The following is an 18,005-nucleotide window of genomic DNA, read 5'->3' as shown; positions in this document are numbered from 1 at the left end:
CTTTAGAATATTTTTAAAATGAAAACAGGTGAAACATCTAGGCTATATTTGTCAGAGTAAGACAGCTCAGCATGCTTGGACAATAGGAACTGCTACATTGCTCAAGATGTGTATATGTATTATCTTCTCCATTAATGAGATGCCTCTCTTTGAGCCGCCCTGAGCCTGCCTTTGGCAGGGGAGGGCGGGATATAAGAATAAATTTATTATTATTATTATTATTATTATTTGTCCAACCTGGGAGCTTCTTTCTGACTCCTCATTCTCTTCCCATACCCTTTGGAAGCTTCTTTCTATCAGAATATCATTCCTGCCCCACATAGGGTTGCCAGGTCCAATTCAAGAAATATCTGGGGGCTTTGGGGGTCGAGCTAGGAGTAAGGTTGTGACAGGTATGATTGAACTCCAATGGGAGTTCTGGCCATCACATTTAAAGGGACCGTACACCTTTTAAATGCCTTCTCTCCGTTAGAAATAATGAAGGATAGAGACACCTTCTTTTGGGGCTCATAGAATTGGACCCCCTGGTCCAATCCTTTTGAAAGTTGGAGGGTGTTTTGAGGAGAGTCATCAGATGCTATGTTACAAATTTGGTGCCTCTGCCTCAAAAAACAGCTCCCCAGAGCCACAGATACCCACAGATCAACTCTCCATTACACCCTATGGGAATTGGTCTCCATAGGGAATAATGGGAGTGCCCAGCAGACATTCCCTTCCCCCGTTTTTCTGATGATCCTGAAGTGGGGGGAGGGCCTCCAAACTGAGAGATCCCCTGTCCCCACCTGGGGATTGGCAACCCTACCCTCAGATTTTGTTAGAAAATTATCAGTTTCAATTTGGTTTCCTATGTGGTGTCTTGTATGCCACGCTGGAAAGGGTTAATAAATAGGATGGCCAACCACCAGTGGTAGCTGGAGATATCCACGGATTACTTCTGATACCCAGATGGCAGAGATTAGTTTCCCTGGAGAAAAGGGCAGCTTTAGAGGATGGGTTCCATGGTAGTATTCCCAGGGCTATCTCTAAACTGCCTGGAACCCAAGGCAAGACCCCCGACCCCCCCCCCAGCTAGGGTTGCCAAGTCCAATTTAAGAGAGCCAGTTTGGTGTAGTGGTTAAGTGTGCGGACTCTTATCTGGGAGAACCGGGTTTGATTCCCCACTCCTCCACTTGCACCTGCTAGCATGGCCTTGGGTCAGCCATAGCTCTGGCAGAGGTTGTCCTTGAAAGGGCAGCTGCTGTGAGAGCCTTCTCCAGCCCCACCCACCTCACAGGGTGTCTGTTGTGGGGGAGGAAGATAAAGGAGGTTGTGAGCCGCTCTGAGACTCTTCAGAGTGGAGGGCGGGGCTATAAATCCAAAATCTTCTTCATCTTAAGAAATATCTGGGGACCTTGGGGTGGAGCCAGGAGACTTTGGAGGTGGAGCCAGGAGACATTAGGGGTGGAGCCAAGATCAAGACTGTGACAAGCATAATTGAACTCCAAAGGGAGTTCTGGCCATCAAATTTAAAGGGACCGCACACCTTTTCAATGCCTTCCTTCCATAGGAAATAATGAAGGATAGGGGCACCTTTTTTGAGGCTCATAGAATTGGACCCCCTGGTCCAATCATTTTGAAACTTGGGGGATATTTTGGGGAGAGGCACTAGATGCTGTGCTGAAAATTTGGTGCCTCTACCTCAAAAAACAGCCCCCCCAGAGCCCCAGATACCTGCGGATCAATTCTTGATTATTTTCTATGGGAATAAATCTCCATAGGGAATAACAGAGTTCCCAGCAGACATTTCCCTCCCCTCCCCCCGCTTTTGATGACCCTGAAGCGGGGGGGAGGGCCTCCAAACCAACGGATCCCCTACCCCCACCACTGATAATGTCATTGAATCACATGGGGAGGCACCCAATTTAGTCCCCCCCAGAAGGCCAGCACCCTTGGCAATTGCCTAGTTTGCCTAGTGGCAAGGCCGACCCTGAGTATACCATGTTAAGCTCCCTCCCCTCTAAAAACTCCATGCTTCCCAGATTCCATCCCCATATCTCCAGGAATTTCCCAACCCAGAGCAGACAAACTTATGAATAAAAGAAATTTCAGCATTTTCATTTCTAAAATCTTCTTCTCGTGTCACAAGTGTTAAGACATACCACTGTTTTCTTCAGCACCATTTGTTTAATGCCAGTTAGAGCCTGGTCCATTCTGTTCTGAAGCCATTTGGCTGAGAAAGAGTGACTAAAAGTGAATCAATTCTAGGGTTGCCAATCCCCAGGTGGGGGCAGGGGATCCCCCAGTTTGGAGGCCCTCCCCCCGTTTCAGGGTCGTCAGAAAGCGGGGGGAGGGGAGGGAAATGTCTGCTGGGAACTCTATTATTCCCTAGGGAAATTTATTCCCATAGAAAATAATGGAGAATTGATCCGTGGATATCTGGGGCTCAGGGCGGGGCTGTTTTTTAAGGTAGAGGCACCAAATTTTCAGTACAGCATCTAGTGCCTCTCCTCAAAATACCCCCCAAGTTTCAAAAAGATTGGACCAGGGGGTCCAATTCTATGAGCCCCAAAAAAGGTGCCCCTATCCTTCATTATTTCCTGTGGAAGGAAGGCATTGAAAAGGTGTGTCGTCCCTTTAGTCAGTCTATGGGCCTTGGAGGGGGATTCGGGGTTTGCTTCTCTTACTTTGCAGCGCTTTAGGGTTGCCAATCCCCAGGTGGGGGCAGGGGATCCCCTGGTTTGGAGGCCCTCCCCCCGCTTCAGGGTCATCAGAAAGCGGGGGGAGAGGAGGGAAATGTCTGCTGGGAACTCTATGGGTGTTTTCGCACTCACGTTTTACTGGCGCCACGACCCTCCTCACGCCGGCGGATCTGCAGTGATTTCGCACTAGAAGCGCCAGCGCAGCCCATTGCGCCGGCTACTTCCGTCGCTAAGCCAGCGCAAACGTTTTCCTGCATCTTTGCGATTTCCATTTGCGCTGGCTTAGCGACGGAAGTAGCCGGCGCTTCTGGGTGCGCCGGCGCTTCTGGTGCGAAATCCATGCAGATTCGCCGGCGTCAGGAGGATGGTCGCGCCAGTAAAAGGTAAGTGCGAAAACAGCCTATTATTCCTTATGGATATTTATTCCCATAGAAAATCATGGAGAATTGATCCACGGGTATCTGGGGCTCTGGGGGGGGCTGTTTTTTGGGGTAGAGGCACCAAATTTTCAGTACAGCATCTAGTGCCTCTCCTCAAAATACCCCCCAAGTTTCAAAAAGATTGGACCAGGGGGTCCAATTCTATGAGCCCCCAAAAAGGTGCCCTTATCCTTCATTATTTCCTATGGAAGGAAGGCATTGAAAAGGTGTGTCGTCCCTTTAAATGTGATGGCCAGAACTCCCTTTGGAGTTCTATTATGCTTGTCACAGCTTTGATCTTGGCCCCACCCCTAATGTCTCCTGGCTCCACCCCCAAAGTCTCCAGATATTTCTTAAATTGGACTTGGCAACCCTAATCAATTCCCACCATTTTTAAAGGAACTATTATCTGTTTAAGGCCCATTCTGGCCTGTTCCAGGGTGTTCTGGTGGCATTATGGCCTGGAAGGCTTAATAAAGGCACAATATTTCTGAATTTTGATTTCCAATATATTGTTCTAGAGTGTCTTTAATGCATCTCATTGTTTTTTCATTTAATGCCCATTTCTGTTCGTCCCATGGTATTCCAGAGGCATTTTGGCCTGGAAAGAGTTAATAAAGGTACAATATTTCTGCATTTTGATTTCCAGAATATTGTTCTGGAGTGCCTTTAATGCATCCCACAGTTGTTGCAGTGCTATTATTTGTTTAATGCCTGTTCCGGTCTATTCCATGGAGTTCCAGAGGCATTTTGGCCCGGAAAGGGTTAATAAATATGTGCTACTTCTGCATTTTGATTTTCAAAACATTGTTCTGGAGAACCTTTAACACATCTCACTATTTTTTGCAGCACTATTATTCATTTAATGCCTGTTCCAGCCTGCTCTGTCTCAACCTTGACTTTTAACCTGAGGCCTCTTCCCTTCTTCATATTTACTTCATTTTTACACTTCATTTCTACTCCACCTTTGTTTTTGTTTTTTACTTTTACTTACATTATTTACAGTCCACCTTTCTCAACAGGGACCCAAAGCAACTTAAAACATTCTCACAGCATTTCATCATGGCCATTTTATGACTGGCCCCTGCCCTCATGGCAGCCATTTTGTGATCTTCATTCTCAAAAATCCAGAACATCCATTGGCTCAAAATTAGGGGACCCTATACTACATCCCATTTTACCATCACCACCCAATAAAAATCCGAATTGGGGTGGTGGGGCATTACTTACCTCCGGAGGACTCCACCCAGGAGGGAGGCATTGAGACACTCGGGGGGCGACAGTCGCCTCTGGACCTCACCGACAGTCACTTTGTACTTTGAGGTGGAGCTGAGAAGGGAGAGGCGGCCTGGCACAGAGCAGAAGACCTCATTAGGATTGGTCACCCCTCCAATCAGAGTGTCCTTGTTCATCGTCAGGGCAGAGATGGTGGTACCATTGGCTTTTGAGGGAATGGGCACTGGAAAGAAAACAAAATGCATGAAACAGAACAAAGAGGAACTCATGCCACAGTTAATTTGCTAGTCTCTAAGGCAGTGCCCTCAATCTTTCCTTTTAACCATGGGCAACACCCTGGGACTTACAGCTGGAAGTATGCAGCAGGAGTTCATATGACATTACAGCCATGTAACAGGACATAGAGGAATCAGAGTCTCTGAACCTGCCTGTGCTGAAGCAAGATCCTCTCCACCATTTTCCTAAGTGACCTTGGCCCACTGAACTGCTGCTTGTCTCAGCATGCATGCACATTAACAGACGGTACAGAAGCCCTTGTTCTCTTTGCAGCAGATCCTTCAGTGAAGCAGCAGAAAAATGACTGCTGTACAAGAGTTTGTGATACATTAGGTGGGACTCTGCGACCCATGGTTTGAACATCACAGGCTCTAAGGCGCTGAAGGACTCTTACAGATGTGGCAGAAGTATTATATCACAAGCCCTTTTATCAAAGATATCATCAGTACCTCAATAGCAAACCTTCAGGCGGAAACAGACTCCAAGATGATCTGTGACTAGATCTTCTAGGCGTTTTAGAATAGAAACAGCATCAGTGCAGAGCTCCTGCGTGGACTGGGCTGAGCCCTTCTACTCCACACAATTATGCCAGCCAAAAGCCGTTTCAAAGCATATACTGTTTACACTGTTTTCAGGCACTATATGTGACCAACTAGTTTTGTTCTAGTAAAGTTAGACTAGAATAACTGCTTGGATGTCCGGATAACCTGCTGGCTAATAGAATTAAATCAATTTCAGATTCCCTTTAGTTCTCCAGCAGCAGGATGCTCAGGTCTGCTTTGCTCATTACACAAAACACAATAGGTCTGTTTAGGAAAACAAGCATGGAGATTGTCACCAAGGAATACTGTATGCACATGTATTTCACTGAGTGCAGACAAGCTTCCCATATACTCCCCAGGCATGCATGAGGCAGTAAAATACATACATGTATGATACGGACCGATGACAATTTAGGAGTCAGTTTCATGCTATCGCCTACACAGAACTGCTCTCCCTATAGGAAATGTGTCTGTCTGGATTGATCCCAAGAAGAAAATCTGCCTGTAATCACCACTAAGAGGGCTGTGATTTGTGCCATTATGTCACCTTCAACTTATGGTGGGGAGCCCACCTATGAGTTAATGACCTCTGAAACATCCTATCATTAACAGCCTTGCTCTGGTCTTGCAAACTGAGGACTGCAGCCTTCAACTTTTCCTAGGCATTACTGTCTTTTCCAGTGAGTTCTGTCTCCTCCTGATGTGACCGAGAAGGCTAGCTACTTACATTTTTAAGGTCGCACTAACATTAATTATTCTCTTTTATCTGTGGCATTATACCTGGGAAGAAGCTAGACAATTTCCTTCTCCCCCTTTTTTTTGGAGGGGGATGGTTTAAAAACCCCCACAATTTTAGACAGAATTTAATATTTATCGCAAGTGGGAATGCTTTACACTGAGGTTGCTTTGGGAACACACACACTCCTACAATGCAGGTTTTCAAAGGTGCCCTAGCATAACACTCCAGATCTGTTAAACCTCGGCATTCTTTGCAGTTTGCCAATAACGACTGCTTCATAAGAAAATGTGTTCCAACTGTCTGCCCCTTAATGGCTGGATCAACAAATCAGTGCTTTTTTTATATATTTAAAGGAAATTTGCAGGCCCAAATTGAAAGAGCAAAGCCACGCAAGGCAATCAGAAAGGACTGAGCAGAGGGAACCCATTAAGAGGGCCCTCGACAATCAGGACATTGTGAACTCAGGTCTCTCCAAACTTGTTAGCAGCACTATAAAAAGCCAGCACATGTTATATAAAAAAAGAGAGCGCTTTCAGGGCTTAAAGAGATGAATGGAAATCTGCTGAGGCACAGGGAGTTCTCTCAGCAGGAGATCACGCCAAAGGGTACAGTGGGTAGGACAAGTCCAGAGTCGCCAGCCACAAGTTTCCCTTCCAAATGCAAAGGTCCAAACAGCCATTAGATAAAATTCCTTAGTGGATCTATGTAATAAATGTGCAGAACAGGAGGGGGGAGGAATAGCTGTGCAAAACAGGAGGGGGGAGGAATAGCTGTGCAATAGCTGGGCAGAATAGTAGCTGAGACTTGAGCTGCAAGTTTCTGCTTCTTCTCTCAGTTACAAACTACTTCTGCAGGTTGCTTGTTTTCTATCTCTCCCCCCCCCCCCAAAAGCCTCACCCCCTCGTCTGAAACATGGGGGATAACATCGGTGTCCACCTTACAGGATTGTGGTGCAGTTAGAGTTGCCAGCTCCCACGAAGAAGAAGAAGAAGAAGAAGAAGAAGAAGAAGAAGAAGAAGAAGAAGAAGAAGAAGAAGAAGAAGAAGAAGAAGAAGAAGAAGAAGAAGAAGAAGAAGAAGAAGAAGAAGAAGAAGAAGAAGAAGAAGAAGAAGAAGAAGAAGATGATATTGGATTTATATCCCGCCCTCCACTCCGAAGAGTCTCAGAGCGGCTCACGATCTCCTTTACCTTCCTCCCCCACAACAAACACCCTGTGAGGTGGGTGGGGCTGGAGAGGGCTCTCACAGCAGCTGCCCTTTCAAGGACAACCTCTGCCAGAGCTATGGCTGACCCAAGGCCATTCCAGCAGGTGCAAGTGGAGGAGTGGGGAATCAAACCTGGTTCTCTCAGATAAGAGTCCACACACTTAACCACTACACCAAACTGGCTCTCCTCACAGGAAATAGCTGGGGTCTTTGAGGGTGGAGCCAGGAGACTTTGGGGTGAAGCCAGTAGCAAGGTTGTGACAAGCACGAAGGAACTCCAAAGGGAGTTCTGGCCATCCCATTTAAAGGGGCTGCACTCCTTTTAAATGCCTTCCCTTCATTGGAAAGAATGGAGGAGGGGGCACATTCTTTTAGGAATCATAGAATTAGACCCCCTGGTCCAATCTTTTTGAAACTTGGGAGTTCATTTGTGAAGAGGCACCAGATGCTATGCTGAAAACTTTGTGCCTCTACCTCAAACAACAGCCTCTCCAGAGCCCCAGATAGCCATGAATTGATTCTCCATTATTCCCTATGGGGACCATAGGGTATAATGGAGTGCCCAGCAGACATTCAATCTGCTCCCCCCCCACACACACACACTTTCTGTTAACCCCAAAGTGGGGGGAGGACCTTCAGATCAGAGGATCCCCTGCCCCCAACTGGGGATTGGCAACTGGGGATTGGCAACCCTACTATAATGATGTATGGGAGGTGCTTTCTCACTCTTGAATAGGTGCTACAGGAAGGATGAGAATGACCGAACTTTGCACATGGAGGGGGGGGGGGGCCATGTTCAGTCTCTTGGTTCATCCAGCTAAGGCATTTCTCAGGTAGTAACAAGACAGGAGAAAAATTCCTTATGACCCCTTGGAGAACACTTGCCCATCAGAATCAACAGTAAGCATAAACCCAAGCAACCCAGAGGCTTCTGACTGCCAGCCAGTCATGGATTGGTTTGTGTGTGAGTGTGTGTGTGTGAGTGAGAGAGAGAGAGAGTTTCAGGCCCCTGATCATCCTGTTTCTCCCCGTCCCTGATCTAGACACTTCGTTGGTCTTAAAGGTGCAACTTGACTTGCTTTGTTCTACTGATCTAGACCTGTGAGAGGAATTCGCAACAATCAGTTTGCTTTTCTGCATCACAATTCCATGTCATCTCTTCCTTCTGTTTGCAATTCGTATTGACAGCATAGAGCAGAAAGGAAAGTGATTTCGGCAGCCACTATGTGACGCTCAGCCACCCAATCAGCTGCTGCAAAAACAATTTAGGTAACCCAGAAGTTTTTTGTGGAATGCCAAGTGAGCAGCAGGTTCCTGGCTGATGCTGTCAACTGGCAGCCACCACGTAGTAAACAGTGAATACAGGAGCACCTAATGAGTAGTGGTGATACTGAGGAAAGCAGGGATTCTGTGCACAATGCCAGTTTCCACTTGTTTTCTGTCATGACGGATTATATGGTCAGTAGTAGTAGTCATCGTAACAGCAAGGCTGGGTCATTGCCCTAGCAATGCTCAGCCACTACATGCAAATTTCTCACTGCACATACGCCAGTCATGACCTGTATGTGCAAATGGGCATCTGGGGATATAACACCAAAAACATCGCTATAGATAATGCACTTCTAATCCACTTTCCAACTGGATTTTACTGTGTGAACTGGCAAAATCCAGTGGGAAAGTGCCCTGAAAGTGGATTATTCAGTGTATGTGATTGCCGCCTGAGATAACTATCATCCTTTCAATCTTGTTCCAGGGAATGATAGAAGGACTAGAAAAATTGTAGTATTTTCCCCCAATACTGTTAAAACTTCACGACAAAGTTCTGAAGCCACCCTGATAGACTAGATCTTGCGGAGTTTGATTTTTTTAAATAGGAAACACATATGCTGGTTCTATCAACTGTGACTGTTTTGAAATATAATTATACTGCCCTCTTCCAAGAAGCCTTTAGGATGTAACCAGAATAAATATGACGCTGCCGGATAAATAGAGATTGTAGCACCACTGTATTGTTTTAACTTTTTAAATTAATTTATATTTGTACTTATATTGTTATTGATTTTATCTGTCATTTGTGATACCATGATTTCGTATCATGTTCTGTAAGCCGCCCTGAGCCTGCCTCGGCGGGGAGGGCGGGGTATAAATAAAAAATTTACTTACTTACTTACTATTTTATTATTACTTGAATTTCAAGAAGATGTTGAGATACTTTTTATATATTGTGATTTTTCTTAATCAGTACTGTTTGAAGAAACAGGAGATGTCTAACAATCTGTTCTGCTTTATTAACTATTTTACTGAGATAACACCAAACAGATAAAACTTTTCCTCCAACACAATGCTCTATTCACACACTTGATGGTCAAGGGTTCAGAAATCATATTCAGCCACAGCTTTCTCAGATTCTTGTGACCCAATAAGTAGGGCCAGAGGAACAAACAGAGAATATGCCTTCCAGTAACACAGTTTTCAGTGAAAAATGGGCAAATGGCTCACCAATTGCAAGCAGCATCTGTGATGGCTCAGAAAGCAGCTCACATAAATCTTCTAAAAGTGCTTCTTTAGGTCACAGTCAGAATGGATGTAAGAGCCAGCACCCTCAACTTGACACTTTCCTGCCTGCATGTTTGAATTAATTTTTTAAGCTTTCCAAAGAGCGCACTTACTCTCCTGTTTGGGAATTTTTAGAAGCTCATAAAAAAATTCTTCTCCCTCTTAATGCAAATTTTATGCGTGTTTAGAAAATTCTTCCCATCTACAGAGGAAACCACTAGCACTCATCCAATTAAAAAAATTAAGAACACTCCTACTACAGAGGGGAGGAAAAGCTTTGTTATTCCTTTTGTAAAGACCTGTTTCCCAGCACTATCGCGCAATTTGAAAGCAATTTTTGAAATGGACAGGTGATATTCTCAGTTTCAATAATGGACACAAGACTATGCTGACTAGGAAGCTCATCTAGAAATACAGTCAGAGTTCTATTGAGCAAGCACTATTAACCTCAATGTGTTTGCAAAGTAAGGTTGCCAGCCTCCAGGTGAAGCCTGGAGATCTCCCGCTTTTACAACTGATCTCTAACTGGCAAAGATTAGCTCCCCTAGAAAAAATGGCTACTTTGAAGGGTGGACTTTATGGCATTATACCATGCTGAGACCCCTCTCCTCCTCAAACTCTGCCTTCTCCCAAATCCACCCCCAAAGTCTCCAGGTATTTTCCAACACCAACCTGGCAACCCTATTGCAAAGCAAACCCTAGAAGTTCATCAACAACAATATAAATCAGGGGTGGTCAAACTGTGGCTTGGGAACCATATGTGGCTCTTTCACACATATTGTGTGGCTGTCAAAGCCCCTACTGCCTTCAGCTGGCTTGGAGAAGGTATTTGTCTCTTTAAAGCACTTTGCCAAGCCAGCCAGTGGCTTGGAGAATGCATTTAAAATTAAAGCTGCTTTCTTCCCACCTCTCCCCCTCTATTTTCCTTCCTTCCTTCCTTCCTTCCTTCCTTCCTTCCTTCCTTCCTTCCTTCCTTCCTTCCTTCCTTCCTTCCTTCCTTCCTTCCTTCCTTCCTTCCTTCCTACATCTGACATTCATGTCTTGCAGCTCTCAAACATTTGACGTTTATTCTATGCGGCTTTTATGTTAAGTAAGTTTGGCCACCCCTGATATAGATAGTCTAGGCAGTGGTAGCAGAGAGGGGAGGAGGCAAAAAATAGAATCCTGGTGATTTTTTATTAGCATAGCTGCAAATCTGTCCTTGTTCCATCACCATGGGAAAACCCAGGAATTTTTCATGATTCCACAGTGGAATTTTCTACTAGTGTCAGAATGGTAATTTAATTGTTCTGCCAATTCAGAAACAGCAATGTGGTTTTGGGACAATGGAATTTAGAATATTTGGGGAAAACTGAAATATTTTTATTAGCAATTTTTTGTTAGAAACTAGATGTGTTTATCCTCACAGAATCCAGATATTTTAGGGTCGCCAACTCAGGGTTTTGAAATTCCTGAAGAAAAGTGTTGGGGGAGGGGAGTGAAATCTGTGGGGTATAGTGCCATAAAGTCCACCCTACTAATCAGCCATTTTCTCCTGGGGAACTGGTCTTTCTAATGTGGAGACCAGTTATAACTTCAGATCTCCAGTGCCAACCTGTAGGTTGACAACCTTAATCAAGACTGAGCCAAGTAGAGAGCTATGGTCTATTGGTTTTTGTGATTCCAGCCCAATTCATCACCAGCAACTGTATCCTAGATAGTGTCCCTGCCCTCACCAACCAGGAGTTCTGGATGTCATGTTTTGTGGCCTGGGGCTCTGGGGCCTCAAATTGAAGGGGACATGTGGGGAAAGGGTCTGACTTTATCATTCAGCAGTTAAGAGAGTGTGCAAATACTTCATCTAGATTCCCCCAAATCAACTTCCCTTTCCTCATCCAGATCTCAGGGTTTGATCCAAGGTTTTAGCCTTCTTCTCATGGTCACTGGAAAAAAGGAGTCAAAGGCCAAGAAGCCATAATCTTGGGGTCTCAATGCTTGGCTTAAAATATTTTGCTGTTCCTTCCACTCACCAACCCCATCCATGTCCAACAGGATATATCTGTAACCCCCAGGCACAGCCAGGATGCTGAAGCCCCATTCCCTGCCTCTCTCCCCTCATACTGGGCCCTTGGTTTTCATCTCACTAAGGGAATGGGAATTATGAAACACAGGAAACACACATGAAGCTGCCTTATAATGAATCAGACCACCAGTCCATCAAGGTCTCCAAACTGGCATTCCCCACATTCCACCCAACATCTCCCATTTCGGAGTTGGAAATTGTATAAAGAATGCTGCTAGGCAGTCGTTAACCATGAGGACAGACACAAGTTCAGCAATTTCAATCATTTTGCCAGTACAAAGATTCCATGAGGTGGATTGCTGTTCAATTTCTGCCTGTTTACACTGCTATTAAAGACACTAGAACCCAGGTGGGGGTGGAGTGACATTCTCCATAAAGGCATCTATCAAATTACAGGGTATCAATTTCGTACTTCTAGACCCATATTTGCAGCACAAATCCCAATTAAAACAGTAGTCCAGATGTTAAATTTTCCTGTACAAATCTAAGAGAGTCATCTAATCTGCCCAAGACTCACACCACCTGGAAATACAATACGTTGGCCGTCACGGCACCAGAGGATGCCTGTGGGTGTTATGGTGCAGGGTTGTTCTAGCAGAACTCCCAAATGGAAATTCAAATCGGGTTCACAGCAAGGCCTGGTCTGCAGATGCAGCAGAAAGTAGCAGCTGAATAGACGGAAATGTACCATTTCAGAATATGCCTTTTTAAAAAACTTTTCTCCATGGAAAAAAATTTCTCACTATTTCCAAATATATACCAGCTAGGGCTGTTAAGCTCCTGCTGGGGACAGGGGAATCCCCCGGTTTGGGGGACCCCAACCCGCTGGCGCAGAGCGGGCCACTGGGGGGATCCCTGCTTCCAAAGAGCTCTGTTGTTGTGCAACATGCCCAGTGTGATGACATCACCTGGAAATGACATCATCACGCTGGGCACATCACACTGAGGATGCTCTATACTTCGGGTAAAAACTCTATGGTACTATAGAGTTTTTTCCTGAACTAGCGCATCCCCGGCATGATGTTCCCAGTGCAATGATGTCACTTCTGAATGATGTCATTGCTCCACATGCGTGAGAATTATCCCCCCACCGAAGCTAAGACTTGGGAACCCTAATACCAGCAGAAGGGGAAGGGGGGATTCCAGCGCACCTCTCTCCTTGAGGTTCTAATTTTCCACCTGCAGGAAGTTCCTTTTAACATGCGAAAGTGTTTTAAAATGAGCAGTCCATTCTACCACCTTGGACATGTCTACTAACGTTGCCAGATCTGTGTTGGCAAATACCTGGAGACTTTGGGGGTGGATCTGGGAGAGGACAGGGTTTAGGGAGGGGAGGGGCCTCAGCATGGTACATAAAGTCCACCCTTCAAAGCCACCATTTTCTCCAGGGGAGCTGACCTCTGCCAGCTGGAGATCAATTGTAAAAATGGGAGATCTCCAGGGCCCACCTAGAGCCTAAAAACAATCCAAAGAGTCACACAGACTAGAGAAATGAAAAATAAGCCTCAAACCTCCTGCCTGGAAGCTGGCAGTCCTAACATCTATCAGTCCTCCTCACTCTACTGCCTGCATAGACCAGGCCTTAGAAACAGGTGTTATAATTATACCCAGGGACCAATCCAGTTAGGGTTGCCAAGTACAATTCAAGAAATATCTGGGGACTTTGGGGGTGGAACCAGGAGACTTTGGGGGTGGAGCCAGGTGACATTAGGGGTGGAGCCAAGATCAAGGCTGTGACAAGCATAACTGAACTCCAAAGGGAGTTCTGGCCACCACATTTAAAGGGACAGCACAATTCCTTCCTTCCATAGGAAATAATGAAGGATAAGGGCACTTTCTTTTGGGGCTCATAGAATTGGACCCCCTGGTCCAATCGTTTTGAAACTTGGGGGGTATTTTGGAGAGAGGCAATAGATGCTGTACTAAAAATTTGGTGCCTCTACCTCAAAAAAACAGCCCCCCCCAGGGCCCCAGATACCCGCAGATCAATTCTCCATGATTTTCTATGGGAATAAATCTCTATAGGGAATAACAGAGTTCCCAGCAGACATTTCCCTCCCCTCCCCCCCGCTTTCTGAGGACCCTGAAGCGGGGGGGAGGGTCTCCAAACCGGGGGATCCCCAGCCCGCACCTGGGGATTGGCAACCCTAAATCCAGTCCTTGCTCTGCTTAAGTCACTAGGCACATACATAGTTTTCCTACAAGCACAGCTTTCCACAAAGGGCGGTAGAATAACCGGTGGGGGCTCCACATACAACAGCATTGCAGGTGGGAGAGGAAAGGGAGAATTTAGCAAGGTGTGGAGATTGGCACCTTGGTATTTATAGAGCACTTTACTGTTCCTCACAGATTAGTAGCACATGCATTCCTTTAAGGTAGGTCTGTATGCCTCTATTGCACTTGCAAGAAGGAAGAGGCTGATGTCCCTGGTTTTTGCATTCTGGGTTCAAATATTAACTTTGCTGTGGAAACCCTGAGTAGGCACCCTGAGCAAAAGCCTGATGCCACTCAAGCTGCCCAAAGCCAAGATAAAAGTCAGACCCTGGGCACAAAAACTCAGTGATATGTCACAAAGGGAAGGGGAAGGTCTCATGTGCCACCCTGTCCTGACTTCCCCAGTAGGACTGATGGTGGCTTGCTCATCAGAAACTGAGGCCATGCCTAGAAGGGCTCATGGCACTGAATCAGGAGTTATTCTGCTATCTCTGTTTAAAAGCCTGAGAAAAGTGGTCTTGGTTGTTCTGCGTTTATGGGCCTTGGAAGCCTACAATTGATTTCTGCCTTCAGGCTGGCCCAGGCTGCACTACTTTACGCTCCTTCCTTCCCCAATCCCCTTTAATACATTAAACCATAATATTGTAATCATGCCTTACCCGGCTAACTTAACATACATATGATAGACGTCATGACTTAAACATTTCCTGTAGAGCAATATATGTTGCTGAACAGGTTTATGCAAGGGATAGGCAGCTGGGTGACCCTAAGAGGGTTTAACCTGCCCCCCTCCATCCGGGGAATATAGGGAAAGAGTGATGCTGCAGCAGTGGAATTTTGTAGCAATCCTCACTCAGGGGGCAGGCATGTCCGCCTTCAAGCTGCACAAAAATAAGTACTGTTTTTGCACCAATGTCTGCTTCAAATTCCACCACATCCCCAACTCGAGTAAAAACCATTGCCTCACTCACATTCATTTACACTTCTCAAACTCACCTTGGACCTTAACCTACTTTTAATCTACTTTTTAATTTTTAAATGTTTATTAGCCAAAGACTTCTATCCCACCATTGTTGGCCTTCAAGGTACCAGAGAATGCCTGGGGGTGTTATGGTGAAATGAACTAACAGAGTTGCTCTAGCAGAACTCTCAGCTAGCTAAGGCGGAAGGTGACTCCTGGCATATTTCCTATCACTACAGATAATAACAAAATTCTAACAAATGCACACGTACACATTCCACGGAAATTATTTAACAGCACAATCTCTACTGAGCATCAGGAAAATCTACATGCAGCTAATATCCATAAAGGAGGCTGTCTGAAATAATAATTTTCAGGTGCGATCTAGCAGGCACTGTCAAAGTGAACAATTACCAGGTAAGCCTCTCAGGGAGGGAGTTCTACAGCTGGGGTGCCACTGCCAGAAAGCTCCTATTTGACCAACTGAAGACCAGTAGAGTGTTCTGCTAGTGAAAGCATGTACCACAGGCAGAAATAGATTTGCTCTTCTAAAGGAAAGCAGCTCACAAATGGAATGGACCTGTGGGATCCAACCCTAGAAATTGCTCTTCACTTCCAGTTTGCAAACACAGAGATTTTTGTTGTGTCTTTAAAAGGCAGTCTAAGCAGTTGACTCATATACTGCAAACAAAACAAGGCACATGTCAGAAATTCCAGGTGCTGTTTTATAAAATGGGAGAAAGGGATTTGGGGCAGGGAAGCAGGAAGATGAGGAAGATCTAACCTATTCCTCCTTTGCTGTTTCTCTACCTCAGCCATCCAAATAGTTTTACCCCTACCACAGTGGGGTTGTCTCAGCTACATGTTTGTAAGGGATAAACATGTGACTAGAATGAAGCAGGGAGGGGAAGCCAATCTGGAACCAACAAATGGCAGATGTGAGGCTTTGCTGTTCTAATTTTCTATCTTTCAAAGGGAGCTCAATTTTACATAGGGACATCAGAAAATCACTGGGAGATCAACCCAATGATACATCATCAAGTCCAACATCATCAAGTCCAGAGTCCTGTTTTCCATGGTGGGCAACTCAATGTCCTTCTGTTGAGAGCAACTGGTATTCAAAGGTACACTTATTCTGTACAGGGAAGTTCCATTGAGGCTATTAGCCACAGAGGGATCTATCCTCCACAAATTCTCCCTTTTAAAGCCATCTATGCTAGCAATGGGAGGAAGGGATACCAGCTTCCAGGTGGGACCTGGGGATTCCCTGGAATTACAGGTCATCTCCAGACTATAGAGAATAGTTCTCCTCAGGGGTCATTTTGTAGAAAAATAGGTGGTGGAGCTCATCCAGGGATTATTATGCAGCGACACCTACTATTCAATGGACGAGGTAGGTAGGTGGGGAGGAGGAGGGAAGCTCTCAGAAAGGCTCAGGAGCTGTGCTGCTCCTGTGAGCTCTTGCTGAATTCAAGGCCTGGTTCTCCTGGAGAAAATGGATGCTTTGGAAGGTGGACTCTGTGGTATGATATCCCACTGGGGTCTTTATTCTCTCCCGGATCTATCCCCAAATCTCCAGCTGATTCCCAACTTGGATATGGCAACCCTAAAAAAAAAAATTCCCTGCCAGTAGCAACCTAATTGGAGGGAGTGTGATGTATTACCTGATCTCTTCAAATCTCAGAAGATAAGCAGGGTGAATACTTGGAAGGGAGACCCCCAAGGAAGATTCTGTAGAAGAAGTCCATGGCAAACCACCTCTGCTTCTCACTTGCCTTGAAAACGTCTTGTTGAGGTTGCCATAAGTTGGTTGCAACTTGTCAGTTCTTACATACTGTGGCAGGGAGCTCCATAAGTTAATAAGGTGCTGCATATAACACCTTAGTCTCCAGCCATACGTAGTAAACCCTCCATGTCAAGTGATTGTTCTAACTTCCCACTGTCCAGGGAAAGGGGAAGAAAGGAAGCAGGACTGTGACCATTTCAGACACTGTGCTTGAAAAGCCTCCCTCCTCCCCACACACAAGGCACCCCCCCCCTCCTCCTCAAGTGTCTCCTTTCCATTCAAAGGTGTTTTAGAGTTCACCTCATCTCATCTTGCTAGTCATCCGGTAAGGAGGTATTTATGGCTGTGCCCACAGAGGAGGTCAGAGCCTTCAGCTATTATTTCCAAACGGCCCACTGTCATTAGCTTTCCCACCCCCCCAGGGGATGATTCAGGTATTCACTTATCTTGGGTGTACAACTTGAGCAATATCTTTGTGCCAAAGAGATCCCTCAGATTTACCACCCACACATTTTTTTTTAAAATGTAAACGATAGCTTGGAATCTTCCAGAACAGTTAAGACTCTCCCAGATTCCCTGCATCGCTTAGGGAAATGACTAATAGAGAGGGGAATATTATAAGGAACCGTGCTGAACTAAACTATAAAATTCCTCAACAGAAATTACCTCTGCAGAAAGATTAATGAACAGATTTCTTGTGTTTCTTATAAGTGGATACAGTAGTGTGGGGGTATCAGATAAGGCAGAGAGAATGGGGGGCTTAATCCTTTCCCCTTACACTGCTTCCCCAACCTTGTTGTTGTTGTTCAGTCGCACAGTCGAGTCCGACTCTTTGCACCCTCATGGACAAAGTCACGCCAGGCCCTCCTGTCTTCCACCATCCTCCGAAGTCTGCTCAAATTTGTGTTTGTTACATCAGTAACACTGTCCAGCCATCTCATCTTTTGCTGCCCCCTTCTTCTTTTGCTGTCTTTCCTAGCATCAGGATCTTCTCCAGGGAGTGCTCCCTTCTCATTTGGTGGCCAAAGTATTTGAGCTTCCGCTTCAGCATCTGACCTTCCAGTGAACAGTCTGGGTTGATTTCCCTTAGGACTGACTGATTTGATCTTCTTGCAGTCCAAGAAACTCTCAAGAGTCTTCTCCAGCACCATATCTCAAAAGCATCTATTCTTCTGCGCTCAGTCTTCCTTATGATCCAGCTCTCACAGCCATACATTATTACTGGGAATACCATCACTTTGACTACACGGACTTTTGTTGGCAGGGTGATGTCTCTACTTTTTATTATACTGCCCAGGTTCGCCATAGCTGTCCTCCCAAGGAGCAAACGT

The 18,005-nt window shown here is 45.5% G+C and overlaps 1 protein-coding gene across 2 annotated transcripts in view; it reads right to left on the bottom strand.

Annotated features, from left to right (window-relative positions):
• TFAP2E (transcription factor AP-2 epsilon) overlaps positions 1 to 18,005 on the bottom strand; it is a 92,858-nt gene that overhangs the window by 12,250 nt on the left and 62,603 nt on the right. For both annotated transcript variants that reach the window (XM_060258264.1, XM_060258265.1), the window contains one exon: positions 4,328 to 4,556. In XM_060258264.1, the coding sequence (XP_060114247.1) occupies positions 4,328 to 4,556 (229 nt within the window). The remainder of the gene's footprint in view (positions 1 to 4,327; positions 4,557 to 18,005) is intronic.

The sequence above is a fragment of the Heteronotia binoei genome, chromosome 17 (assembly GCF_032191835.1).
Source record: "Heteronotia binoei isolate CCM8104 ecotype False Entrance Well chromosome 17, APGP_CSIRO_Hbin_v1, whole genome shotgun sequence".
NCBI classification, from domain to species: domain Eukaryota; kingdom Metazoa; phylum Chordata; class Lepidosauria; order Squamata; family Gekkonidae; genus Heteronotia; species Heteronotia binoei.
This window is presented reverse-complemented; position numbering and strand designations above follow the sequence as displayed.